The sequence below is a fragment of the Leopardus geoffroyi genome, chromosome A2, assembly GCF_018350155.1.
Source record: "Leopardus geoffroyi isolate Oge1 chromosome A2, O.geoffroyi_Oge1_pat1.0, whole genome shotgun sequence".
Classification (NCBI taxonomy): Eukaryota; Metazoa; Chordata; class Mammalia; order Carnivora; family Felidae; genus Leopardus; species Leopardus geoffroyi.
Window position 1 is genome coordinate 8,498,036 of NC_059331.1, and position 25,675 is coordinate 8,523,710.

Consider the following 25,675-nt stretch of genomic DNA (forward strand, 5'->3'; position numbering starts at 1 on the left):
CCCAGTGAGTTCTCAGAGTCTGTCAAAGATCAGGGTGTGCGGACATGACCCAGCTCCCAGGATCCACATCAAACAGGCTGCTTATGAAAACCATTTTAAATTAGAAAAGGTAAGAAGCATCAGTGCACACAGATGGGAACAGAGGAACAGAGGGCCCAGCCCCGTGTGCAAATTGATCACCCCACAGCCCAGTCAGTGTGCAGTGGGGGAAAGGCACAGGCGGTGGAGGCCAGGGTGCTGGTTCTTCTGGGCCTGGCTTCAGGCCTCGCAGGCTCAGAGGTCGGCCTTCCGGAAACTTGCTCTGTTCAAGGAGTTCCTGGGGAAGAATGAGGTGGGTTAACGTGGCGAGAGGGCTCCCAACTCCCGAGTGCTCATCAGCCTCTCCGTCCTTCTCTAAAGTCACAGATTCTCTCTTGGAATCTACCACCGAAGATAGGAATTGTGCCCATGTTACAAACGTGGAAATGGAGGCTCAGCAAGGCGAAGTCCCACGTCTGGGAGATGCCCCAGCCAGGATGTGAAGTGGCTGCCCAGAGCCCGCCTGGCATGCATGCATGTCCACAGAGTTGCATGTTTGTGCAAAGCTGTGAGCGTGCACACTGACGCGCGCGTGGGTTGACACGCGCCTGTATGGCAGCGCCCATCTGTGCCTGCCTCTGCCCTCTCTCTGTGGTCGGGGGCCGGGGGCCGGGCACCTGAGGCCTGCCGTGGGAGGCGCCAGCAGCTGGGGCAGGCGCTGGGTGAGCAGGGGCTGCAGAGCCTCCCGCAGGCGACAGTAGTTCCGCTCCAGCTCTCGGTGGTACTCCTTCTGGTCCGGCCCTATCAGGGCCTTGTTCTTCCGCAGGGCGTCCTCACACCTGAGAGACAGATGGCAGGAGATGATGCCCGGGAGAAAGCAAGCCTGGAGGTGGGGGACAGTCCAGGGGTGGGGCCAGGAGCTACAGTGGGAGTCTGATAGGCGGAGGGCACTTCGAGAGGCGAGAGGCGGGAGCTCCATAATGGACATCAGGGATACAGAGAGGCTGTATGGGGTCAGGAAGGCAGAGCCGTGATGGGGGTGGTGGGGGGCGCGGGGGGCAGGCCTACTTCTTGCAGAAGTCCTTGAAACAGAGCCGCAGCTTGTTATGATGCCTGAAGAGTTTGGGGTCTTCCGGGATCTCCGCCAAGAACACCTGGGCCACCTCCAGGGGCCCCTGCAGGGGGCAGAGGGGCTATGAGGGTGTCTGCACGGCCCCTGGGGTGCTTCGGGCAGCCTGCAGGCCCCACTGGCTGTACCTGGTTCACAGTGGGCCCCACAGAGCCCTGAAGCACCATCTGTAGCATCTTGGCGTCGGGCGGGTCCTGCTCGGTGGCGAAGGCCAGCTCCCGTGTCTTCTTCTGCATGTCTTCGATGGCCACCTCCACGGGTGTCAGTACTGTCTGTGGGGGGAGGGGAATGGCAGGCACTGACTGGGGCCTGAAGAGGTCCTGACCCAAGACGGCCCCGGGCAGCCTGGACCCCTGCTGGGGGCGGAGAGGGGTTCCCAGAGGCTGTGAAATGAACAGTGTGTGGGGGGACTTCTGCCGGCCTGGATCTGGCAGGGTGGGGGCGGGGGGGAGGGGGGGAGGGTCTGGTCTCAGCTGCCTGTGTCTGGTTCTGAGGACTTGGGGTGGGTGGTGGGCCAGCCTCAGGCTGGCTGGGTCTGGAAGCAGAGGTTGGAGTCTGACTGGTGTCCAGGCATAGGAGTTTAGGGTCCTCTCACCTTCCCGACCTGGGTCTGGGGGTACTGGGCCTCCCTTGACCTTGGATCGCGGCACCTGCCCTCCCTGGGGCCCCGCCCACCTCCTCGCGGTGGCACACGCGGATCCGGGTCTTGATGTAGGGGAAGGCGTGGTCTGTGCTGAGCAGAGTCTTGCGCTTGTGCTGCTCTGGCAGGTCCCCATGCGCGCGCCCGTCAGGCGTGAAGGGCGTGCAGAACAGGAAGGTGCGCAGCCCGTAGTTGCGGTCGAAGTAAGTCACGCGGTCCTTGAGCTCGTAGGTGTCGAAGTGCGGTTCCACGTAAGTGATCTGGATGTAAGCCTGGGACGCAGGGCTCAGGAATGAGGCTCCCACAGCCCCAGTACACACACATCCTCCCTGAAGGACCCCATCCCTGGAGAAAGGGGATTTGGATCTCTTTGGGTCGGGGAGCTTGAAATCTGGGGGGGTCCCACATCTCACGTCTCGAGGTTTGAGGCTCTCCCAAGGAAAAGGATTTGGGGTCCCCAAGGGAGATACGCTCTGAAGTTTGCCTCCCTGGATATGGGAGACCCTGGGATGGTCAGGCGTCCTCACCTTCTGTGGGTCAAGCTTGGTCTTGTCCACGGGGTTCGAATCTTTGACAATCTCGACCACGTCCTCCCCAAACCTCTCCGTGTAGAACTCCTGGGGACACGGGGCTGACTTGGGGCCACAGAGGAGCAGCCCCCACTCCGCCCAGGGCAGCCCAATGCCCGTCTACCCCCTACTGCTGGGACGTGCCTCCAGCCGGTGTGAAATCTCAGCCAGCTTCGTGATGGACGGCTCTTTATACACAAACTCCTGCTCGTCCAGGTCGCCGAAGCGGGCACCATAGAAGCCCACACGGAAATACGTCCCGAACACACGCTGCGTCTGGAAGAAGGGGAGCTGTGGCCCAGGAGGCCCCTCTGGAGGTCCCCTCGCCCCACATGCAGAAGAGGTGGGCATGGGCAGGGGGAGCCCACGAACATGAAGTCACAGGCACAGTTGGGGGGACGCTGAGAATATTGGGGTATGGTCCCTGACGACTGCCAGCAGCTCACACCCTCTTTGTCCCCGACCTTTATCTCCTGCCTCCCCCAAATCTTTGTTCTCATTTAACACAAGCCCCTGGTTCCCGATTATCCTCGCCCAAACACTTCTTCAGAGTCTGGGTCTCAATAAGAAATTAGGATTAGGGCTCTGTTGCTAGGGCTCTGTTGAGTACAGCTGTGTCCTCAATGCCTACAGCGCTGGGTATACAGCAGGTGCTTGATAAATGCTTGAGTGGCCGAGGGGATGCATAGCCCTCTGGGACAGAAGCCCTGGCTCCCTTGTTCCAGGTCACCCCCCCCAACCCCCACCAGAGAAAGGGCGTAGCTCTGTGTTCACTCACCAAGACCGATCCAGGCAGGGTGGGGCGGGCACAAGGGTATTGGTAGGGAAGGGAGAGACATTGTCATGGGAGAGGTCAGAGGTAAGAGCCCCCAAGCTCCAGGGTCCCAGTCTATGCTGCCCCGTGAGTGCCATTCTTTGGGCGGAGACCAGAGATCTGGGACTTGCCTGTCCCACCCGGCCCCCACCCAGCCCTCCCATCTTGGCTCTGGGTTCCTGCCTTCTTTGGCCAGAAAATTCTCCCCAAACTAAGAGATGCCTAAAAATAGACCCAAGTGGGGGAGAGGCGGGAGAGGGGGAGCACTAAATGGCAATGGGGAGCAGAGATCCTGGAGGAAGCTGGGGAGACAGAGACAGATGGATCCGAAGAGACTGACAGAGAGTGTTGAGCAAGACAGGGAGAGAGAAAGAGACAGGGAAAGGGAGCAAGAGACAGAGACAAAGAGAAATACAGAGACAGACAAGGAGGGAGTCAGAGCACCCCCCCCTTACAGGCAGTGACCAAGCTGGCCCTGCCCGAGGGAGGGGTGTCTCTGGAGAGGTCCCAGCTGGGTGAGTCACAGGCTGCCCTCGGGATCTAGGGCAGGGAGGGGGACCTGAGGGACGGAAAGGGGGGGGGGGGGGGAAGGGGGGAAGAAGTGGAGGGTACGTCATCACCTACTGAGCACCAGCCCCTGCGGCCAGGCGGCCATGTTCCTCCAGCACCCCCTGGTGGTCCCTGACCACTGCTGACCAGCCATCATGGGGGCCCCAGAGGCAGGTGGCCACTGGGCGGACTCACCTCCCAGCCAGAGCTCTGTCGGAGAGACAAGGGTCAGAGTCAGCTGAGCCGTGGTGGGGGTGGGAGCTGGGGCCAAGGGCAGGGTCTGGGAGGGCATCCCGACCCACCTGGTGCATGATCTTGGTGAAGGCCTCCTGCAGTTTGCCGTGCACGGCAGCCAGCTTCTTGTAGTCTCGGTGGGCTTCCAGGATGGGGATGAGGGTCTTGTAGACCTCGTTCACTGCCTCATAGAGCCCGCCCTAGGGGGTGGGGCACATCAGGATTCCCAGCACCCTCCCTAGTTTTCTCTCCGGCCTGGAAAAGCCCACCCGCTGTACAGTCCTCCAGGGCTCCTCTTTGATCACCTCCTCCAGGGAGGCCACCCTGACCACCCCACCCCAGATGGGACACCAGTCTTTCCACTTGGCCCCCATAGACCCCTCCGTGCTCTCTATCATGCTGACGATAGACCAGGTGCTGTATACATCTGCACTTTACCCCTGTTCCTTCACTGGGGGGAGGAGCCTTTTTTTTTTTTTTTTTTTAATTTTGCAGAGAGAAAACGAAAACTCAGAGACACAACTCCCCAGGGCCAGGACCTGAACACCAGCCCTTCTGGCCTAGTACCCAAGACCTCCACCCCCAGCTGCCTCTTGGCATGTGGTCACCACCGCTCCCGAAGTGCCCCTCACCCACAGCCGGTGCCACCATGAAGCTAGCAGAAACCCTGGGAAGTTTCCTGACCAACTGTGAGAGGTCTGCGTGTACCGTCTGGTTTATTCCCCCGAGGCTTTTGTTTGAGCCTTTAACAAGATGACAATAGTGAAAACCCCACTAGGGGTCTGGCAGCCCAGAAAATAAATCTCACCGGAAAAACCTGACTCCGAATCTGACTCCAGACCTCATCACCAGCTCCCAGAAATGTGGGGACAGAGGAACAAGTAAAGCAACACCATGGGGACACAGCCGGCCTTGTTCAGGCCAGAAAACCCCTTGGAACAGGGGTGCATGGGTGGTTCAGTCGGTTAAGCGTCCGACCTCAGCTCAGGTCATGATCTCACGGTTCGTGAGTTCAAGCCCCGCGTTGGACTCTTATGTTGACAGCTTGGAGCCTGGAGCCTGTTTCGGATTCTGTGTCTCCCTCTGTCTCTGCCCCTCCCAAATTCACACTCTGTCTGTCTGTCCCTCTCTCAATAATAAATAAACATTAAAAAACATAAAAAAAAATTTAAAAGAAAGAAAATTCCTTGAAACAAAGCCCACATCTCCAACAAATGAAATGCAGGAAAAAGAAACAATTGCTTTCATGCAAGCAAGCAAACTGGGAGAAAACCTTTTTACAACAGTGGGAAATACAATGCCTGAGCCTCAACCTATCAAAGAAAACATTAAAAACCCTTACTGTAAAAATTGGGGAACTGATGCTGTTTTTTGTTTTTGTTTTCTTTCTTTGATTCAAAGAGCCTTAAGAGACTTGTCAGTCACAGCCGTCGTGGATCTTATAAATGGATCGTGATTCGAACAAACCAAGTGCAAAAAAAAAATTGTCTTGAGATCATTAGGAACATCAAGCATGGACTGGTATTACAGAATTCCCGTTAATGGGGCACCTGGGTGGCTCAGTTGGTTAAGCGTCTGACTGGCTCAGGTCATGATCTCATGGTTTGTGAGTTTGAGCCCTGCATCAGGCCCTGTGCTGACAGCTCAGAGCCTGGAGCCTGCTTTGAATTCTGTGTCTCTCTCTCTGCCCCTCCCCCACTCACACTCTGTCTCTCTCTTTCAAAAATAAACGTTAACAATTTTTTTGAGGGGCACCTCGGTGTCTCAGTCGGTTAATCGTCCAACTTTGGCTCAGGTCACAATCTCACAGTCCATGAGTTCGAGCCCCGCGTCGGGCTCTGTGCTGACAGCTCAGAGCCTGGAGCCCGTTTCAGATTCTGTGTCTCCCTCTCTCTCTGCCCCTCCCCTGTTCATGCTCTGTCTCTCTCTGTCTCAAAAATAAATAAACGTTAAAAAAAAAAAAAAAAAGAGAATTCCCATTAATTTGGTCATGCACAACTTGAGTTGTATACCAGGGTTTCATCAACGAGTCTGCACAGGGAGGTACTTGTGTGTGTGATGGTGTGATGGGGAGGGTTTGTTTAAAGCTGGAACTTCTCCCAACTCCAACACACACAGAATCTCTGAGATCTTGTAAGAATGTAGGGTTCAGGGGCGCCTGGGTGGCGCAGTCGGTTAAGCGTCCGACTTCAGCCAGGTCACGATCTTGCGGTCCGTGAGTTCGAGCCCCGCGTCGGGCTCTGGGCTGATGGCTCAGAGCCTGGAGCCTGTTTCCGATTCTGTGTCTCCCTCTCTCTCTGCCCCTCCCCTGTTCATGCTCTGTCTCTCTCTGTCCCAAAAATAAACGTTGAAAAAAAAAAATTTTTATAAAAAAAAAAAAAAAAAAGAATGTAGGGTTCAGAGGGTTTGGGGGACCCAGGACTCTGCATTTATAACAAGCCCCCAGGTGATACCCATGCTGCTGGTCCTTGGACTACACTAAGGCTTAAAAACAAGAAAACAAACAAAAAAACTAGCTGAGTAGTTGTGTGGGTTTCATCAAGCAATTTGTGAAAATTCAGATCTTGGGGCGCCTGGGTGGTTCAGTTGGTTAAGCGTCTGACTTCGGCTCAGGTCATGATCTCGCAGTCTGTGAGTTTGAGCCCTGCATCGGGTTCTGTGCTGATGGCTCGGAGCCTGAAGCCCGCTTTGGATTCAGTGTCTCCGTGTCTCTCTCTCTCTCTCTCTCTCTCTCTCTGCCCCTCCCTTGTTTGCGATCTCTCTCTCTCTCTCAAAAATAAACATTAAAAAAAACAAAAAACAAAAAAACAAAAAAAAACCCCAAAATACTCCATCAAAACCAACAAAACAAAACAAAAACACTAGAGGCAAAGAGAAGATGAAACAAGAGAGTAAATACTGGTGGTTGTTGGATTTGAGTGCTGGGCATGGGGGCGATGGTCCAATTTTTTCCTTTTAGGTGTGCTTGAAATTTTCTATAATAAGAAAAAAATTTAATAGCGGCTGAATGTATCGAAGGCTTACTACGTCCAGGCCTCGTGTCAAGGGTTTTACAGGGAGAGTGGCAGGTAACGTGAGCTGGTGAAGGTCCCGGTTGTCCTCTGCAAATCCCCTGCCCAGAAAGGGACCAGGCAGCAGCTCCGCCGTGAGTCTCCGGGAGCAGGCGCTGGGCCCTTCGGCGGGTCTGATGGCGCCACCCTGGCCCGAGCCCCAGGTCCCGCGGCCGGCCGCAGGCCTCACCATGGTGAAGTAGGCTGCCGCCTGCTCCAGCAGTCCCACCAGCCCCAGCTCCGTGAAGTGCTTTCCGGAACAGAAGCCCTCCTCGTCAGGCGACAGGATGTCGTCGGAGATGGCCGATTCCTCTAGCACGTTGGATGAGATGTTCTGTGGTGGGAGGCGGCGTTAGGCCCCGGCCCCACCCCACGGGTGCCACCCCCCACCCCAACCTGTCACCCGGGCAGCTCACCTGGAACGAGACGCAGCCCACGGGCAGGTAGCGGCTGTCCTCCAGCAGGGCGAGGTACTCGGCCACCAGGGCGGCCGCGTGCACCATACACTGGGCGGCCTCCGCGTGGTTGCCCAGCTCTGCATGTTTCCCTGCCATGTTCTGCAACCACGTGAGCCGCAGGTCGGGGGAGCCCTGGTAGCCGCGGGCAATCCTGGCATGCATGGGGGGGGGGGCGGGCGGGGGTGAGGAGGTGGGGCACTCGCCCTGTCCCCACTGCCTATCCCTCACTTGTCCGCCCCCTTTGCTTGTTACCCCAGCCATCTGCGCCTCTCACCAGCCAGGCTCCTCGGCCAGACCCCCATTTACGTGGGGCCTCCTCACCTATTGATCTGCTCATCTCTTTTCTCATGCGTCCTTCTACTTGTCTCCCACTGACCAGCCAATGGCCTCACCTGCTTAATCTTAAACCACGCCCTGCTCCCCCATTCCCCTTGCTCGAGAACCATGTCACCGGCCTCCAGGCCCGTCCATCCCGTCTGCACCCTGCCTTCCGTCTCCATCATCTGTTTCCCGTCTCCTACTCCCCAATTTCTTTCTATTTGGTTCAAAAATTTTTAACATTTATTCATTTTTGAGAGACAGAGAGAGACATAGTGCCAGCGGGGGAGGGGCAGAGAGAGAGGGAAACACGGGATCTGAAGCAGGCTCCAGGCTCTAAGCCGTCAGCACAGAGCCCGACGCGGGGCTTGAACCCATGAACCATGAGATCATGACCTGAGCCGAAGTCAGAGGCTTAACCGACTGAGCCACCCAGGCGCCCAAGAGATTCTTTTTTTTTTTTTTTTTTAATTTTTTTTAATGTTTATTTATTTATTTTGGAGAGAGAGAGAAAGAGAGAGCACAAGCTGGAGGAGGAGCAGAAAGAGAGGGAGACACAGAATCCAAAGCAGGCTCCAGACTCTGAGCCGTCAGCACAGAGCCCGACGCGGGGCTTGAACCCATGAACCATGAGATCATGACCTGAGCCGAAGTCAGACGCTTAACCGACTGAGCCCCCCGGGCGCCCCACCCACTCCCCAATTTCTAACCAAACCCCTCACCTCTCCTCCAAATCACTTCTTTCCTGACCCATCGTCACCGGTTGGTACCTCACCTGTCCCTCCCACCTGTCCCCTTCACTTGTCCTTATTCTCATCTGTCGCCGTCCAGTGTGTGTTCACCTGGCACCCTTTTCCCCGTTCACTTACCTGGCCTCCCCTTACCTGTCTGCTCACCTGTCGCTGTCACCATCTACTCCCCCATCACCTGTCTGTGCGGGAGAACGGCCGCAGGTCCCGCCTGGCCCGCCTCACCTGTACATGAGATCGATGAGCATCTCCGGGTCCTCCTGATGCTCCTTCATCTTCACCGTGTCCGTCAGGATCATGTGCAGGTTGAACATCAGGTCCTGGACCTGGAGCCGGGGAATGGCCAGGGGCCACTGAGGGCGTGGAGACGCCACCAAGCATGCCGGGCAAGCAGGCAGGGCGAAGCGCAGGCTGAGGAGGGCGTGGCGGGGGCGTGGCGGGGGCGTGGTCACCTGCTCCGCGAAGGTGCTGTCCCGCAGCCCCACGTCCTCTTCCGCATAGGTGAGGATGGTCTTCAGTGACCGTCTCAGGTGCTCTTCACTGAAGCTCTGTGTCGTCCCCACCAGGGACGAGAGCGACATGGTCACTTGCATCTTTACGCGGGCAAAGTTCTGAGAGGAGCCCGGGAGGAAGAGCTGTGAGGCCTCGGACTCTGATCCCCAGGGCCTTATCGACCTGTCCGCGCCACCCGTCCCCCCTCCTGCCCTCCATCTGCTGCACTGACACCTCCTACCTGCCCCTCCTACTTACGTTGCCGATCTCGAAATTCTGGCGCATGAGGAGGTAGAGTGAGGCGCTGGCGTGCGTGCGGATGGTGCTGATGCGGCTGCCGCAGTGTCGCAGGAGCCTCAAGCAGAGATCGGCACACAGCTCTGTGTCCTCCTCGAACAGCAGCTCTGGGAACTGTCCCCCAGGGCAAGACAGACACTAGTCGGCCCCTCCCCATTCTGGCACGGAAGGTCCCGGATGGGGGTGGTGGCAGGGGCATCTGTGTTCTGCCCGCTTTGGCCAAGCACAGTGGGCTTTGGAATCAGGCCTGGGGGGAAGCCCTTGCTGTGTGACTCTGGGTGAATGACTCTGCCACTCTGATCCTCAGTTCCCTCCTCTGCAAACCATGGCTAAGGAGGGTCTGTCCCATGGGGTCGCTGAGCATATGGCAGGCGCTCAACGGGCGGTGACTATTACTCTGATAACCGTGACCGTCGAATGGGGCTTACCTTGGACACCAGGGATCGCTGTGTGGCCAGGCCATGCTGCAAGAAGAGGGCACTCTGGGCACTGCCCAGACTGTAGAGCACAACTTTAAGCACTGCGCCTAAGACGCTCTCCCGGGCCTCTGACAGCATGACCGTCTAGGGGGTCAGAAATCCAGCTGTTAGGGACTGAGCGGCTTACGGGGTCAGGGAAAGAGAGGGTGATGGGGTCGGAGGTCAGGGAGACGCTGGCTCAAGCCCTACCTGCACGATGATCTCCAGTGTGTCCAGAACCACCAGGCTGGCCTCGGTCGCCAGGTTCCCGTCCACCAAGGCCTCGTGTTCCATTTCATCCTTGGTCCTGGAGGGGACGGGAGGGGGTTGGGGGCTGAGGTCCAGGGACACCGGTTTTTCTGGAAGCCGGTCTGACCCCAGCAAACTACTTCCTGCCCACACCCACTTGTCCACACGGTCTGAGGTCTGTCTCCAGTGTGTGATGCTCTTCCGCCAGCGGACGTTCTCCTGGTTCCCAAAGGGACTCCTCTCTGAGACACGCAAGGCGCGTGTTCACGGATGTGCGAAAACACAAAGACGTGACCGTGAGGAGACGCGCTCAGGCATTAAGATACACGTGTGGGATAACCCGTGAGGACACTGGGTGACACGTAAGCGTGAGAAGGGAACACACAGTTAAACATGAAGGACATGTGAGAACAGACAGGGAACACAGACACCCGTGTGCACAGGGATGATGCACACGCTTTTTTCTGGGAAAAATGAGCCAGACATGGAGGTAGGGATGCCCCCCTCCTGGGGTCCCTCAGACAAAGGCTGGGAGCAGCTGGTGGGGACGTGCACAGGACACATTTCCCCCTCACCACGACTCCGCCGGACCATCTCCTGTCGTGCTCCAATAGTGCCCAAGATGGCTTCCTCCAGACGAGCCTTCATGTCCAGTGACTTCTTGAACGTGAGACTGTTGATGCGCTCAAAGGCCTTTTTCCCCTGTGAGGACAGAGAACGGGTTCAAGGTTGACTCTGCCCTTTTCTGTGGGACCTGGGCTACTTGGTCCCACTCATTCATCCTTTCTGACCTCCAGGATCCTGTGCTTGGAGACACAGTTCTCCCCTTTACTGAAAGGTCTTGGCACCTTCCAGAGTCTATTCACAAAGGCAATTCTCCCTTTTCTCTTTGGCTCAGCACAGAAACAGTCCATCCCTTTACCCTCAAACCCGCAGGAAGCTGTGCATGAAGACAGTCCACCCCTTCGCTCCCATCCACAGCACCCCAGGGACCTGTACACACACTCAGCCTGCCTCGTACAGCCCGTCCCCCACCCCCCGGCCCACTCCCACCCCCACACCTTGTACTCAAAGGCAGCGAGGCAAAGGTACAGCAAGTCCAAGAGACGACCCAGCTGAGGGAGGGCAAGGTCAGCAGCCCAGCGCTGCAGGAGGGCTGGCTCAGCATTCTTCAGGACCCACAGCACACACACCAGTAAGGTCCGGCTGGACTCAGCAGAGAGGGGGCAGCCTGAGCGAGAAGCCTGGGGCCAAATAGGGGAGAAGGTGTTCAGAAGGGGCGGAGTTGATTTTCATTTCCTCCAAATTAAGATGAGAACTGGCCTGTCAGTATATCATTACATAACTTCTATTACCAGGTTGGAGGGTGTCTCTGGGGACCAGTGCCATACTCACTGCCACTGGGCCCTGGGAGATGCTAGCCCGGGAGCCAGGGGCTAGGGGGCCACCAGCGATGGCCATGGCCACTGAGGGGTTGATGGTGCCTCCGATGTCCCCTTCCCCTTCTGTGTCTGAGTCGAGCATCGAGGCCAGTCTTGACCGTTGACCTGGGCCCTCTGCGGGGAGGGGCAGGAGAACAGAAGAAAGAACCCTTGGTAAATACCGTCTCTGTCTCATATTCTCGCCCAAAGTTCACCTCCTCAGGGAAGCCTTCCCTGATACCACTCCCCCAGACCAGGCTGAGGTCCCCCGTCATCTATTCTCAGAGCTCACTTTTTATGCTTGTCGTTAGACACGTTTCTCACGCAACTGTTCGTAGGATCCACAAAGGCCTGAACTCCATCTGCTTTGGCTGCTCCTATATGCTCAACACTTAGAATGCGGCCTGGCCCTCAGGCATAGTAAACGTTGACTACGAGGAGGATGATGATGATGGCAACAATGGCAGTAATAATAATTAACAATAAATGCCACCGCTATTGCCACAGCATCAACTAGCACTTACATAGAGTCTCCGATGTGCCAGATGCTACTGTAGGCACTTTGAAAATATTAACTCTTAATCTTCAAAACAACCCTGCAACACAAATACTCTTATCATCCCCACTTTATGGATGAGGAAACTGAGGCACAGAGCGATTATGTCACTTGCCTGGGGTCACGCAGCAAGGTACATTAGGATCTTAAGCTAAATAGTCTGGTTCCAAACTCTATGATCTTCAAAGAGTAGCCCTCATATCTCCTCTCAAAAAAAGTTTCATCAGAGAGACAGGAGCTGCCGACAAATACAGAACTGATCTCGCCCCAGACAGTCTTACAACATTAACTGAGCTGAACTAACACTCCAGCCCAGCTTAATCTAGCTCGGTTCCTGACCAGATTGAGGTGATCAGCCCATTATCCCATCTGCCTAAGAGAGGGAGAGAGGGGCCCTCACTGGGAAAAGAGGACATTGCTTCAGTCATGATGCTTCCTTTACATATAATGTCCAAGATACGATAACGAATTACTAGACAAAGGAGGAGGTTTGGGGCGCCTGGGTGGCGCAGTCGGTTAAGCGTCCGACTTCAGCCAGGTCACGATCTCGCGGTCCGTGAGTTCGAGCCCCGCGTCGGGCTCTGGGCTCATGGCTCAGAGCCTGGAGCCTGTTTCCAATTCTGTGTCTCCCTCTCTCTCTGCCCCTCCCCCGTTCATGCTCTGTCTCTCTCTGTCCCAAAAATAAATAAACGTTGAAAAAAAAAAAATTAAAAAAAAAAAAAACAAAAACAAAGGAGGAGGCTAGAAAATATGATGGACAAGGAAGAAAAAGACAACAGAAGCAGGCACACACACTACCAAATGTTGAAGTTAGAAAACAAGGACTTTAAACCATAAAGTGGCAGAAAAGATGGACAAACGCGGCTACCAAGCTGGGAAATTACAATCGAGAATTGGAATCTACAAAAAAAGAAAAAAAAGCAAATGGACATTTTACAGCCGAAAATGATAACATCTGAAAACTCAAAAGACTGGACGCAGCCAGAGAAGAGATAAGCAGAGAGCCTGAATACAGGTGAACAGGAAAGTTGCCCAACCGCAAGCAGAATGGAAAACAGAACGGAGCACAGTGGACACATGTGATGCGATCAAGAGGTCGAACGTACGTGTAATTGGAGTCCCAGAAGGAGAGAGGCGAGAAAAGGAGGCATAAAAAAAAAAATATTCAAGAGATGAAGACTGAGAATTTCCCCCAAACAACAGAGGGGATCAACCCAGAAATCCTAAGTCTGTGTTTCCAACTATACGCTGTCCCCCAGGTGCCAGTGAATGTGGAAGACGAGTGAATGAATGAACACGGGGCTCCAAGCACCCCCTCGCCCGATGCTCCCCACCTTCCTCTCCTCGTATTCTCTTCCTAGAAGATCACGTTAGAGTAACGACTCCTGTTTACAGTGGGGTGACTGCCCCAGTATGCCGCTCCCCAGAGTTTCACATAACCTTAGGAAGTGGCCGAGGCCACCACTGTCCCCATTTAACAGGCTCAGAGAGGCCGATGGCTTTCCTGGGCCCCACGACAGCACTTGAACCTCCTCCCCTGACCCCACCACCCGCGCTTTTATTCCTAACCCTGCGCCCCCCTCCCCTTCCCCCATCCTTCCTGACCTGAGCTCGCAGGGATCGACCCAACCCCTGGATCGGGTAACCCCGTCCTGCCCCTGGCTCACTGACCAGCAAAATCATGCAGCCGTGGCAGCGTGTCCCGTGCAAGTGACAGCAGGGGTAGGTACAGCTCGGCCACACGGGCCTTCACGGCAGCCTCGGTGTAGCGGGGGTCAGCGTCATGGCCACAGAGCAGACTGTGGACGGCACTGATGGCCTTCTTGTGCAGCAAGGATGCCCTGTCGCGGAGGGTGGAGCTCAGGATGGGGTGGGCGTGGCCCCTGGACCTTTCCACCGCCCCGGGGGCCAGAGGGGGCCCTGTGCTCACCCCTCGGCCTCAGGTTCCAGGGCCAGCGCCAGCTCCGTCAGCAGGAGCCCAGCCAGAAAGTGCTGCTGCCGGAACGGCCCGCTCAGCTCAAACATGCTGGTCACCTTGGGGTCTGGGGCGTGGCTGGAGAAGGTGGAGCTCTGCAGAGGGGAGGAGGAAGAGGAAGCGGGGATGGCAGGAGGTCAGGGATCAAGGGTCAGAGGCGCGCGACTGGAGTTACCCACGTGTGAGGTGCCAGGGCCTGGAGTCAGAGGTCTGAGAAACAGCAAATGGAACCCTGGTTGAGAGCAAGGATTTAGGGGTGAGAAAGGAGAAGCTGGTCCTCCCGAGAAATTGGCAAGGAGGAGGAGCAGAGGTGGAGGGTCAGAGGTAAGGGGTCAGGCCCCCCGGGCAGCGGCCCACTGTGAAGCGGACAACTGAGGGACCCACAGAAGCCGGGTTCAGGCGAGAGGTCACAGGTCAAGGGGAGGAGCCAGAAGAGAGGCCAGCCCACCTGGGAGGTGGTGGAGGATACGGAGGGCGAGGGCGAGGCCGGAGGCGACAGGGGGCAGCAGGGGAGGTTGAGGGTCACGTAGTGCTCGTGGCTGCACAGGATGCGGGTGAAGTCCATGCGCAGGGTCAGCAGCAACGCCGGGTTGGGGGCCGACTGCAGCCGCGTGGCCACCTGCGGGGTAGGGGGTCGGTGGGTTACCTTGCTCGGCCCGCCACGCCCACAGCCCTGCCCTGTCACCTGCGGGTGCACTGTTCCCGCCGGGCCCGCCCCTACCTGCTTGTAGTGGGCTCGGACCAGGCTGAAGACGAAGCCTCGGTCCGCCAGGGACAGCAGATCGCTGAGGAAGAAGGCCAGGCTGGCGTTGAGGCGCTCGGCCAGCTCCGCATCCTGGGGGCACAGGGTCTGTCAGCCCGCGCCCACGTGTCCCATCGGGCCTCAGTCTCCACACTGGGCCTGGCTCTCACCACGGCCACCAGGGGCCTCCAGGACCCGCCTCACTGCCCCACGGCCTCGGGGCTTCTTGACGTGCCTTCATTTCTGGGCTCCTGGTTGTCCTCCTCTGACTGTCCCTTCCGGGCCCCACGGTTATGTGTCTACACTCCTCGGGACTCTGTTCAGAGCACTGTTTTCAGGGCACCCGGGTGGCTCAGTTGGCTAAGCGCCTGACTCCTGACTTCGGCTCAGGTTGTGGTCTTACAGTTTGTGAGTTCGAGCCCCACGTCAGGCTCTGCACTGACAGCACAGAGCCTCCCTGGGATTCTCTCTACCCCTCTCTCTCTGCCACTCCCTCTCTCTCTCTCCCTCAAAAGTAAGCAAATTAACTTTAAAAAATAAAATAAAAAAGGGGCACCTGGGTGGCTCAGTCAGTTAAGCGTCCGACTTCGGCTCAGGTCGTGATCTCACAGTCTGTGAGTTCGAGCCCCGCGTCAGGCTCTGTGCTGACAGCTCAGAGCCTGGATCCTGCTTCGGATTCTGTGTCTCCCTCTCTCTCTGTCCCTCCCCTGCTCACACCCTGTCTCTCAAAAACGAGTAAACATTTTTAAAAAAGATATATATATATATATATATATATATATGTATATATATATATATATATATATATATAGTAAAGTCATCTTAAAAAAAAAAAAGAGGGACGCCTGGGTGGCTCAGACTCTTGATCTCAGCTCAGGTCATGATCCCACGGTTCTCATGGGTTCGAGCCCTGCATCGGGTTCTGCACTCACAGTGCGAAGCCTGCTTTGGATCCTCTGTCCCCCTCTCTCTGCCCCTCCACCCCTCACTCTCAAAAATAAATAAATGTTGGGGCGCCTGGGTGGCGCAGTCGGTTAAGCGTCCGACTTCAGCCAGGTCACGATCTCGCGGTCCGTGGGTTCGAGCCCCGCATCAGGCTCTGGGCTGATGGCTCAGAGCCTGGAGCCTGTTTCTAATTCTGTGTCTCCCTCTCTCTCTGCCCCTCCCCCGTTCATGCTCTGTCTCTCTCTGTCCCAAAAATAAATAAAAACGTTGAAAAAAAATTAAAAAAAAAAAAAATAAATAAATAAATAAGTAAATGTTAAAAAAAAATTTTTTTTCAAAGAACCCTGTTATTTTTCCTTTCATTCGATTTCAATAACACAATATGGATGGCAGAAACTGGCTGCTGACTCCCCTCAAATCCTCTCCCCTCTCAGAGTACTGGAATCTTTCTTCACAGTTCAGAGCTGGGTAAAGACTACATTTCCCAGCCTCCCGTGTAGCTGGGGATAACCATGTGACCACATCCTGGCCAAAGGGGTTTGGGAAGCAGTGATACGGTCGCTTAAACAGAAGGGACAGGTCCTCCTGTTCCCACCCCCTTGTCACACATCATGGGGCAGGTACCACGTTGAACCGCAATGGCCAGCCGGGCCCATCCTGTGGAACCCCTTGCAACCCACCTATGCTCAGAAATCAACTTTGGTCACATTGAAACCACTTGTGATTATGTTTGGGCAAATTAACCTCTGCCCTACTTGGTACACTCCCAGCAATCATTTTAAGAAGCATACGGGGAGCATCTTCCATGTGCCAAGTCCTGTGAACCAGACAGACATGGTCCCTGCTGCTTGTCCAACTCACAGTCTTGGGTGGGGGGAGGCAGACAATAAATAGAAGACTTGGAGATACTCCCATGTGCTCTGAAGGAAACTGAACAGGGTGCTGTTTCGAGAGAAGCCCCAAAGACAAGAGAAAGCCAAGAGGAGAAAGGCATCCTGAGCCCAGAACATAGTAAGTGCAAAGGCCCTGGGGCAGGACGTGCCTGGAGAATGTGAGGAACAGCAAAAAGGCTGCTCCTGGCTGATGCTTGCTCTGCCCTCGTGCTCTCATGAGCCACTCTGTGGCTTCACAAGGTAGCCTCGGTGGCCCTCACTTTCCTGCAGCCCCAAAACACAAAACACAAACCTGCCTTAGCTCCGAGTCCACGGTGGGGACAGAGACTGGGTCTTCGTTGTGCGCTGAGCCTGACACAGTCAGTGCTCGAGAAAATGTCAAATAAAGCAATGAAACCACTGGGGCCCATCACTGATGCCTCCCTGGCAGCTGGGACGATGCTGCCTCTCGGGGCTGCTGTTCTCTGCAGCCCTTTCTGAGGGACGTTTCCTCACAATCTGGGTCAGCCCCTGGGAAGATAGCCCCTGGGGAGGCCCCAGTGGAACAAGGTCGAGAACTTTGAGACCAGCCCAGAGGTCGCGGGAGATTGCACAAGGGCTGACTTGGGTTGGGCCAGCATTTCAAAAATCTGGAACGTTCCTTATCAAATCCAGAAGTCCCATTTCTCCTTAAAAGTCGTGCGTCCTGGCCACAGCTAATGGGTACATGCCCTCTAGGCCATCAGAAGCCTCACTCTCCCCAGGTGGTGAGGGCGTGGGCTTTGGAGATGGTGGCTTGGGTTCAAATCCCCATTCTGCCCCTTCTCAGTTATGGGGTATCGGCTTGTGACCAGTCATTCTCTGCCTCAGTTTCCCCGTCAGCAAAATGGAGGCAACAATAATACTGACTTCACGGGGGTAGTTGGGAGAATTTAATATGATCCATCTAACGTGTTTAAGATACACAGTAAGCACTCAAATGCCCAATATTGCTACTATTATCATTATTATTATTGCCTGCCAAGCTCCTAACACCGGAATTAGTGATCCAGGACCTGGACAATCATCAAGGTCTAAGAACATCGATGTCCATTTATTGAGCACTTACTGTATTCCAGCACTGTAGTAAGGGCTAATGATCTGTTCTATCGCCTTCCCACCCTCATCAACTTCCCATTCTTACCTTTGCTCACTCTACTCCAGCCAAACTTACCTCCTAACTGCTCCCCTATCAGCCCAGGCATGGTCCTACCTCAGGGCCTTTGCACTCGCCGTTTCTACTGCCTGGAAGGCCCTTCCCCCAGACAGGGCATAAAGTGCTCCTTCCCTTCCCTCAAGTCTCCTCGAAACGTCAGCTCCACGAACACATAGATTTGGGTCTGTTTTGTTCCACTGCTGTGTCTCTAGCATCCAGCGCAGGGCTGTGCCCACGGTTAGTGCTCAAGAAATAGATGCTGAGTGAACAGACTGATCTGGCAAAGGGGGTTCGCGTTTCCCCGCCTGGCCCGCTCTGAGGCCTCTCGCAGACCCCTCCCACTGAGGCCCTTTCCCTCATACCTTGTATACGCGGGTGATGACTTCCAGGCCCACAGAGCCCACAAGGGCCGCGATGTCGTCCAGGAAGCGCCCAGGGAAGCGAAGCTTGCGGGGCGTGTCCAGCCGCTGGCCCAGAAGCAGGTGCAGGGCCATGCTTTTCACCTGGGGGCGGGGCGAGAGCCGAGGGGGGGCTTGAGGGACTGGACTGGGGGCGGGGCTCACTAGAAGGGGGCAGGGCTCGAGGGGCTGGGAGTGGTACTTTTGCAGCAAGGCGGATGGGCTAGAGGTGGCCCGAAGGGGTCCTGGGTGGGGATTGAGCTGGCAGTGGGCGGGGCCTGAGTGCCTCCTAGGCAGGGTTGGGGAGGCTGAGGGAGCCCGGGAGGGGCTGGAGTTGGTCTCCTGGGGCTAAGTATGGGGGTGGGACAGAAGGTAAGACTTGTGGAGTGGGACTTGAGGGAGCCCACCTGGGTGGGGTTTGAGGGCCCCCGTGACACCTCTAGAAGAGCCTGGGGGCAGAGGCTCAAGTCTGATCACAAGGGATTCCCTCTCTCTCCGGGGAGATCTCTTGAGAGCGAGGGGTCTCCTCCCTCGTTAGGGGTCTCTCAGCGGTCTCTACAATCTCACAGGGAAGGTGGGGAGGGGTCTTTTCTCTGCCAAGGGGGCTTCCGGGGGCCTCCCTCTGGGGAGAGATCCCCCTCCGGTGTCTCCTGTCTCACTGCGTGGGGGGTCTCTTGGGACCATTTCCCAGGGGTCTTGGGGGCAATCTCAGAGGGCTCCTTCCCGAGGGGAGGGCCTCCCCTGGTGTCCCTCGGGCGGGACGGAGGGTGTCTCACCATGAGCTGGAAGAAGAACCAGGCATGTTGCAGGACCGTCTCTCGCACGGCGCTGCCGCTGACCACCCACTGCAGGGCCAGCTCCTCGTGAAGCAGCTGGGGGCAGGGGCAAGGGTCACAGGGAGCTGAGGGGCCCGCCCCATTCCCTCCTCGGGGTGGGGGGCAGGGGGTGTGACCGGGATGGGATGCAGCTGCGTGGCTTGGGGTTAGTGTAGCTGGAGACCATGCAGGAGGAGAGGGAGCAGAAGGAGTCAGCATGCCCTTTCCCTGGGCCTTCTAGACCCTGCTGGGCTTCAGGGGAGACAAGGCGCTCTGGGGCCAATGCTGTGTCACCCGCCCCCTCCCTCCCACTACCTTCTGCACAGTGGGTCTCGGCTGGGTGGCCGGTGGGGCCAAGGAGGAGCCCTCGAGGTAGAAAGAAGTTCGGCTAGAGCTGCAGTCGATGGCCTAGGATGGGATGGCCGGGGGGGTTAGTGAGGATGTAGGCGGTATGGACGGGGGACAGGCGAGTCCGTGTGGATGGGCCGAGGCGGCATGGATGCGAGAGCGGAGGTAACAACGATAGAGGTGGGTGACGGAGGGGAAGAGAAGCCTAGTGAAGACAGAGAAGGCGGTGCCCAGCAGGGTGGACGGGAGAGGCGAGAATGGGGACAGGAGCCCGTCGGCGAGGGTGGACGGGACGCGGGCACACACCCAGCATGGGCGAAGGCGGCAGAAGGAATGGGGCGTGGGGTGGACACGGAGAAGAGTGAGGGTGCGGTCCGAGAGACTCGGGGAGGTCGGGGTGGATGGAGAAGGGCACCGTGGTGGAGGAGAGGGTGTAGACAGTGGAGTGGAGTATAGACATGGGGTCAAAGCGAGGACAGAGGAGACAGAAGAGGAAAAGAACAGGGCACAGCGGGAGCAGCCGAGAGCCCTGGGTTCCAGGCCCGGCCCTGTTGGAGCCTTGCTTGCAGCCTTGCACGGCCTCGGTGCCCCCACCTGTGAAATGGGAATGGGGACCCATGCTCCCCTCCTCCTTTGCTGGTCAGGAGGTGAGGCCGCTGGCAAAGAAGGGAGGCCCGGAGATGGGGCCGGCCTCACCCCTGGAACCTGCACGGGCCTCGGCACTCGAGGGACCCCCAGCTCCCACAGTCCCAGCAGGGCCCTGGCCCCTCAGAACACACTAAACGGGCCGCCCACTGGCAAAGGCCAGACTCAGTGTCGCCTCCTGCCTGGAGTGCACACCCTCCTACACCTTGTCACCTCCTAGATGGTGTCCAAGGCCCAGCTGACACCCCAGAGAACTGAGGGCATTGGGGGAGGCCCAGTTAAAGATGTTGGGAGGGGGCTGGCAGGGCCCTTGAGCCCAGATTTCCAGCAGTCTCAGGAGAAGACTGTCTACAAGGTCCCATGCTGCCAGCAGCCCCCCGCCTGCCTTCAGTGCAGGTTGCCTGGGTGATGGGCATGGAGCTGGAACGAGGTCTGGGGCCAAGCGTGCAGGGAAACCCCCCCTGCGGCCTGCTCTCCGTGGCCAGGGGCTCTGAGCTCGGTCCCAGCGTTTGCATGTGCCTTTTCCTCCACCCGCAACACCCACCCTTCGCTGACTGGCTCCGTCTCACCCTGCAGGTCCCGGCAAAAATGTCACCTCCCTGGAGAGGCCCCCCCTCCCCCCCCCCCCAGACCACAGAGAGGAGGAGGCTGGTGGCCTCGCTTCTGTTCGTTTCTTTTCTCCGCTTTCACACCCTGCGCTCATAGACTCGTGTGTGTGTTCGGTCGGTGTCTGTCTCCAAGGCTATCTGGCAGCGTGGGGGCCAGGCTGGGCCGAGACCTAGCCCGAGAAGATCCTGCCTGTGATGCCCTAACTCGTTCCCAGGCTCGAGACCGCGGAGCTGGACACTTTACCCGGAGTCTTTACCACATCTGAAAATTCGGAGCCCCGGGCCCAGGGCAGGCCCGGAGCTGAGGACCCAGGTCTCTCTGAAGGCAACGCCCCTCCCCGCACCACATCCCTGGGAAGGGACAGAGTAGAGGGAGCTGCCGTCTGCCTGAAACAGGATGGGAGAGCCCAGAGGGTCAGTCCTGGCCCTTTGGCATCATTCAGGTTGCCACATCAAGGGGACAGTTGAGTCTCCTGAACAGAGTGGATTAAGGAGGACGTGTACAGGCCATGCAGTGCAGGCAGTGAGGTTATAGTGGCTGGTTTTGCATATCCTTTGCATGCTATTTGCATACTGCCCGGTCCCTTCTGTCTCTGCCTGAGGCTGTGGTCTGTAGGGCAGCAAAAGGCTGGTTCAGACGACTGTGATGCCTACGACACTGACACTACAGCCCCTGAGCAAAGGCAGAAGGGGTCTGCCGCCTCCTTCAGGCAGCCCCCCTAGGTTAGTGGGCCACAGCCAGGAAGGTGGGAGGGGCTCATGCTGAGATGAGGGTCACACACGTGCAGGGGCAGGTAGGGAGGGCACCTGTCTGGGGTCGGCCCCGCAGTAAGGGGGTGCCCGTCGCAGCACAGCCTTGCTGCCTCCTGGAGCATAAGCAGAATTCACCCAGGAGTGTGAGCGGTCGATACCCTGGAGATACACGGGTAGGAGGTGGAATCCATGGGCAGAAGGTAGGGAGAGCAGCACGAAACACCAAGCGTGAACACTGCCCTGGATCATACACGCAACCCTGGAAAATGTGTGTGCACGTCCGTGCGTGGGGTCCACGCGCATACGCTCCTTGTGCACACACGTGCGTGGAGCGCACATATATATGTGCCCCGTGCCCATACATGCGTGGGGTACGTGAGTATATGCACTCGTGTATACACGCGCATGGGGTACACGCATATACGCACCTGCTCCACTAAGCACACGCTGCTTTTTTCAAGCAGGCCAACCTCCAGCCGCCCAGCCTCGGGTCAGCCTCGGAGGTATGGAGCCCAGGGCAAAGTCTGAGTCACAGCTCCCAAGCTGTGACAGCCGCAGACCAGCCGTGCAGCCGCCCAGACTCAAGCTTTCGTCCATGCTGGTTGTCTGGCGTTTTCTATCCATCCTCCACCCGCCCACCTGGCGGCAGTGGCCACTGAGGCTAGAGATCCTGGGGTCTCCGCACCCTACCTTGCTGGCCAGGATGCGGGAGACCTCGTCGTCCACAGAGCCAGGGGCCACGGCCAGGTCCGGGTTGCTGCTGCTGATGCTCTTAGAGCGAGCCAGGTAGAGGCTAGCGGGGCGGCCAGGGCCACGGGCCAGCGTGGCAGCCTGCACCGCCACTGGAGGGGCCCCTGAGGATGGAGGGAATATGGTCAGCCCCCTGCCCCTGATGTCCCGCGGACCCCCTGCCCCTTCCCAATCAGCCGTCTTTGGTGAGGTTGCTTTCTTTCTGAGCCTCCAGGGATCCTCACCTGGAAACGGGTATGATTATGGGTGTGATAATGGCTGCCTCCTCATCGTGATTTGGGGGAGACTGAAACACACTGAGAACAGTGCCTGCACACAGTAAGTGCTCAGAGGCGTTCGTGGTTATTGCTAATTACTTAGCAAACAGAAAAGAACCCAACTTTATTGAACCCACGTTATATGGATCACTGTACCATTTAATATTACCAGCAGCCCCATGATGGGGTTGCCCTTATGATCCTCGGTTTACAAATGGAAAACAGACCCCGAGAGGTGAAATCACTTGCCCGAGGTCACAGGGTTTGTAGGAGGCGGAGCTGGGAGTTCAAACTTGGGCAGCCTAGCTGAGTCTCTGCCTCAAGCTACTGAAGATGCTTGTTGACCGGCTGAATGAGCCACCAGTCAAGCAACAGAGACCACAACTTCTCTCTTGCAAGCTGCCCAAACCTGCCAAGGCCTGTACAGCCTCTGGGCCTTTGCACATGCCATTCCCTCTGACTGGGACGCTCTCCTCCCTGATATTTCCTGCCCCCCCCCGGGCCTCCCACCAACACTTACCACTTGGGAAGTTGGGCTCGGTGCCAGGCAGTCGGAAGGCGTAGTGGACATAGGCAGCCAGCAGCGGGCAGTGACCACGGGCATCCTGGGCAGCCTCTAGGCTCCGGTGGACAAGGCTGACCACATGGGCCATTGCTTCGAAGGCTCCACGACCTAGGTTCACTGCCGGGCAGAGCACAGGTCAAGTTCCAGAGCCCTGGGCCTCCTGCCTCCCCCAAGGAACCTCTTATCTCCCACCTTTCCAAGGGGTTGTGTGGCCACCAAAGGGTCACAGTCGACCTGCTCCGGGCCCGGGGGGTTGGGAGCCACTTTTCAGAAAGGAAAACTGAGGCCAGAAAGGAAGGTGAGCTATAGGAAGTCGCCCGGGACCAGGGGACTGAGGGGCCCTTTTCCAGATGGGGAAACTGAGGTCTGAGGGCTCACCGATCTGGCCGCCAATGATTGGAGGCCGCACGACCAGATGCACGAGCTTGTCCAGCACGTGGTGGGAGAAAGCAACAAGTGGCTGGGGGCTGGCGAGGCGCAGTGCGGCTAGGCTGGCCCGCAGCTCCTGCTCCACGGTCCCCTCACTCAGCACGGTGTCCTTGAGGCGGAACGGGAAGGCCCCTTCCTCCAGGACGTGCACCAGAGTGAAGAACTTGTCCAGGTGAGGGTCCTGGGGGTGGGAGGAGCTGGGGTGAGCAGGGTGGGGCCAGGGCTCCATGTCGGGGAAGACCGTAGGGGGTTGCGGGGGTGCGGGGATGCGGGGTGCTCCGTGGGCCAAAGACCAAGGCCGGAGATCAATGAACGGACTATAAACGAGGAAAGAGAGGGGTACCGGCTGGAGGGAGGAGAGAAGGGGAGCGACCAAGGGCCAAAGCCCCAGCTGGGATGGTCACTGGCATGGCTGAGTCAGCAGCTTCCCTGGGAGCCTGGCCTAGTTGACCGAAGTCACGTCCGTGGCCCGAGGCCAGGCCTCCCCGGTCAGCGGGAGCTGTTGCTCAACTCCAGGGCCGGACTCCTGGGTTCCCCCACCCCTACCTGGGGGTGCACAGAGGACACAGCAGTGAGCTCCACGCTGAACACGCCCTTGTGGCCGTCCACCCAGCGCATGCCCGGCAGCGCCACCTGCGGGAGGAACGCACCAGGTGGGGACTGGCCAGCCCTCCCGCACTGATCAGCCATTGCAACACTGTGGGCAGAGCACAGCCCCCCCCTGGGAGAGCAGCTGGGTCCCCTGCCTAGCCCAGGGGGGTGCAGATGGGAGGCAGCACTATGGGGGTCCACGGGGTAGGCTGCAAGCCTGGGGTACTAACGGAGGAACAAGGAAAGGAGGCCCAGGGTGAATATTATTGCAGGGAATGAATCAGGGAAGAGCGTATGGGCTCTTGGACTTGAAGCGCCCAGGGCATTAATGACAGCTCAAGGGTGAGTGGGAGGGTGACAGCATTCATGGGGGGGATGGGCCCTGGAGGTACTCCTGGGGTGATCATGGTCAGGGAGGCAGGCAGGATTGCTAAAGGGGGACCGGGGCAGAAAGGCAATGGGAACAGTGAGTGCAAAGGCCACAGGGTGGGGGGTGGTAACGAGGCAAGGCTAGTGGGGGACACGGAGGGACGCACGGAGCAGGAGACACAAAAGCAGTACTGGGGGGTGACGAGGGGTCCTGGAGGTCGTCACAGAGGACAACAAGGATCCCGGGAGTACTGATGGGAAGGAAGGCAGGGCACGGATGGGGGGACCATGAGACGGGAGCCTGGGGTGTCATCAGAGGACAAGGCACTGGGGGGCGGTTGCCAGGGCACGTACGTCTGGAGTCAGCACGGAGTAGCTGGGCGGGAGCTGGTCCACGGACACAGGGAGGCAGAAGGGGCCGGTCCTCAGGCGGCCGTGCTGCAGCAGCGGGATCCACTGGGGAGAGGCCGGGGGTCAGCGACGGGGCCGGCCAGAGGTGAGGCGGGCTGGGGGTGCGGGGGTGAGGGCGGGCGGGGGTCTCACAGTAAAGCCCACGGGGGTCTCCAGCGCGGTGCCCGGTCGGGGCTGGCAGCTGACGTGGTAGAAGGTGAACAGCAGGTGGTGGTTCTCGGTCACACAGGCCGGAAGGCGCAGCTTGAACTCCTCGTAGAACTCTGGGGACCTGGCAGGGGGGTCTGCTGGGGGCTGGGAGCCCCCTTGCCTTCCCCACCCCCTCCTGTGAGTGTGACCCCGGTGCCACCCGGCCCCACTGTCGGCTCCCTGCCTCCGGTTCCCCTACGAGGTCTCCTGGAGGTGGCCTGCTCCCCTCCTCTGCCCCTGTCCCCTGTCCCTGCATACTTGTTGTGGTAGACCACCGGCGTGAAGGCCTCGCGGGTGAATTCGCTGCAGCTCGACTTGCCAAAGATGACCTGGGGGAGGGCGTGCGTGAGGGGCCTGCCGGGGACAGCCCACCCGGGACGCCCCGCCCTCCTCCCCCAGGCCCGGCCACTGACCGGCAGGGCCTGGCTGGGGTCCTCGCCCGCCATATACTGCACTCGCACGGCGAGGTTGCGCACGGAACCCTGGCGGCTGCTGAAGTTGAGGCAGTGCGGGTACACGTACAGCAGGTTCCTGCGGGGGCAGGGGGGCATCAGAGAGACAGAAGAGGCCGGGCTACTGGCACAAGCCGGGCCTGGGACACTGGGGGAGAGTGGCCATGCAGCTGGGACACTGAGGGCGGGGCAGTTACGGGCACCAGGCGGGAGATGTGACTGGCAGAGAGCGGGGGACAGGTGGACACCCTTAGAGCATAGGTCGGGGGACAGTGCCGCAGAGGGTGGGAACACAGAGGGACTTTGGGGGCGCTCATGAGGCGTGGGGAGGTGCCGAGCAGGGACAGATGGGTGCTCGGGCTCAG

At 58.0% G+C, this 25,675-nt stretch overlaps 1 protein-coding gene across 11 annotated transcripts in view; it reads right to left on the bottom strand.

The window, feature by feature from the left end:
- Positions 1-78: 78 nt before the first annotated feature.
- The window catches only part of DOCK6 (dedicator of cytokinesis 6), a 45,070-nt gene continuing 19,473 nt past the window's right edge, over positions 79-25,675 (bottom strand). For 2 of the 11 annotated variants that reach the window (XM_045491971.1, XM_045491963.1), the window contains 36 exons: positions 25,272-25,389; positions 25,117-25,187; positions 24,802-24,940; positions 24,613-24,714; positions 23,845-23,931; positions 23,248-23,479; positions 22,825-22,986; positions 21,988-22,151; positions 21,352-21,456; positions 19,259-19,351; positions 18,905-19,000; positions 18,093-18,233; positions 14,698-14,811; positions 14,425-14,595; positions 13,932-14,071; positions 13,673-13,842; positions 11,420-11,580; positions 11,086-11,268; positions 10,600-10,726; positions 10,182-10,266; positions 9,986-10,082; positions 9,746-9,880; positions 9,279-9,431; positions 8,981-9,139; positions 8,754-8,854; positions 7,420-7,612; positions 7,194-7,337; positions 4,022-4,153; positions 3,915-3,929; positions 2,501-2,626; positions 2,315-2,404; positions 1,823-2,059; positions 1,276-1,419; positions 1,087-1,193; positions 696-857; positions 79-316 (listed from right to left, as the gene is read on the bottom strand). In XM_045491971.1, the coding sequence (XP_045347927.1) occupies positions 274-316; positions 696-857; positions 1,087-1,193; positions 1,276-1,419; positions 1,823-2,059; positions 2,315-2,404; positions 2,501-2,626; positions 3,915-3,929; positions 4,022-4,153; positions 7,194-7,337; positions 7,420-7,612; positions 8,754-8,854; positions 8,981-9,139; positions 9,279-9,431; positions 9,746-9,880; positions 9,986-10,082; positions 10,182-10,266; positions 10,600-10,726; positions 11,086-11,268; positions 11,420-11,580; positions 13,673-13,842; positions 13,932-14,071; positions 14,425-14,595; positions 14,698-14,811; positions 18,093-18,233; positions 18,905-19,000; positions 19,259-19,351; positions 21,352-21,456; positions 21,988-22,151; positions 22,825-22,986; positions 23,248-23,479; positions 23,845-23,931; positions 24,613-24,714; positions 24,802-24,940; positions 25,117-25,187; positions 25,272-25,389 (4,699 nt within the window). In that variant the 3' untranslated portion in view covers positions 79-273. Of the gene's footprint in view, positions 317-695; positions 858-1,086; positions 1,194-1,275; positions 1,420-1,822; positions 2,060-2,314; positions 2,405-2,500; positions 2,633-3,914; positions 3,930-4,021; positions 4,154-7,193; positions 7,338-7,419; positions 7,613-8,753; positions 8,855-8,980; positions 9,140-9,278; positions 9,432-9,745; positions 9,881-9,985; positions 10,083-10,181; positions 10,267-10,599; positions 10,727-11,085; positions 11,269-11,419; positions 11,581-13,672; positions 13,843-13,931; positions 14,072-14,424; positions 14,596-14,697; positions 14,812-18,092; positions 18,234-18,904; positions 19,001-19,258; positions 19,352-21,351; positions 21,457-21,987; positions 22,152-22,824; positions 22,987-23,247; positions 23,480-23,844; positions 23,932-24,612; positions 24,715-24,801; positions 24,941-25,116; positions 25,188-25,271; positions 25,390-25,675 lie in introns of all 11 variants that reach the window. The other 9 variants (XM_045491964.1, XM_045491962.1, XM_045491972.1 and 6 more) reach the window with 6 other exon arrangements.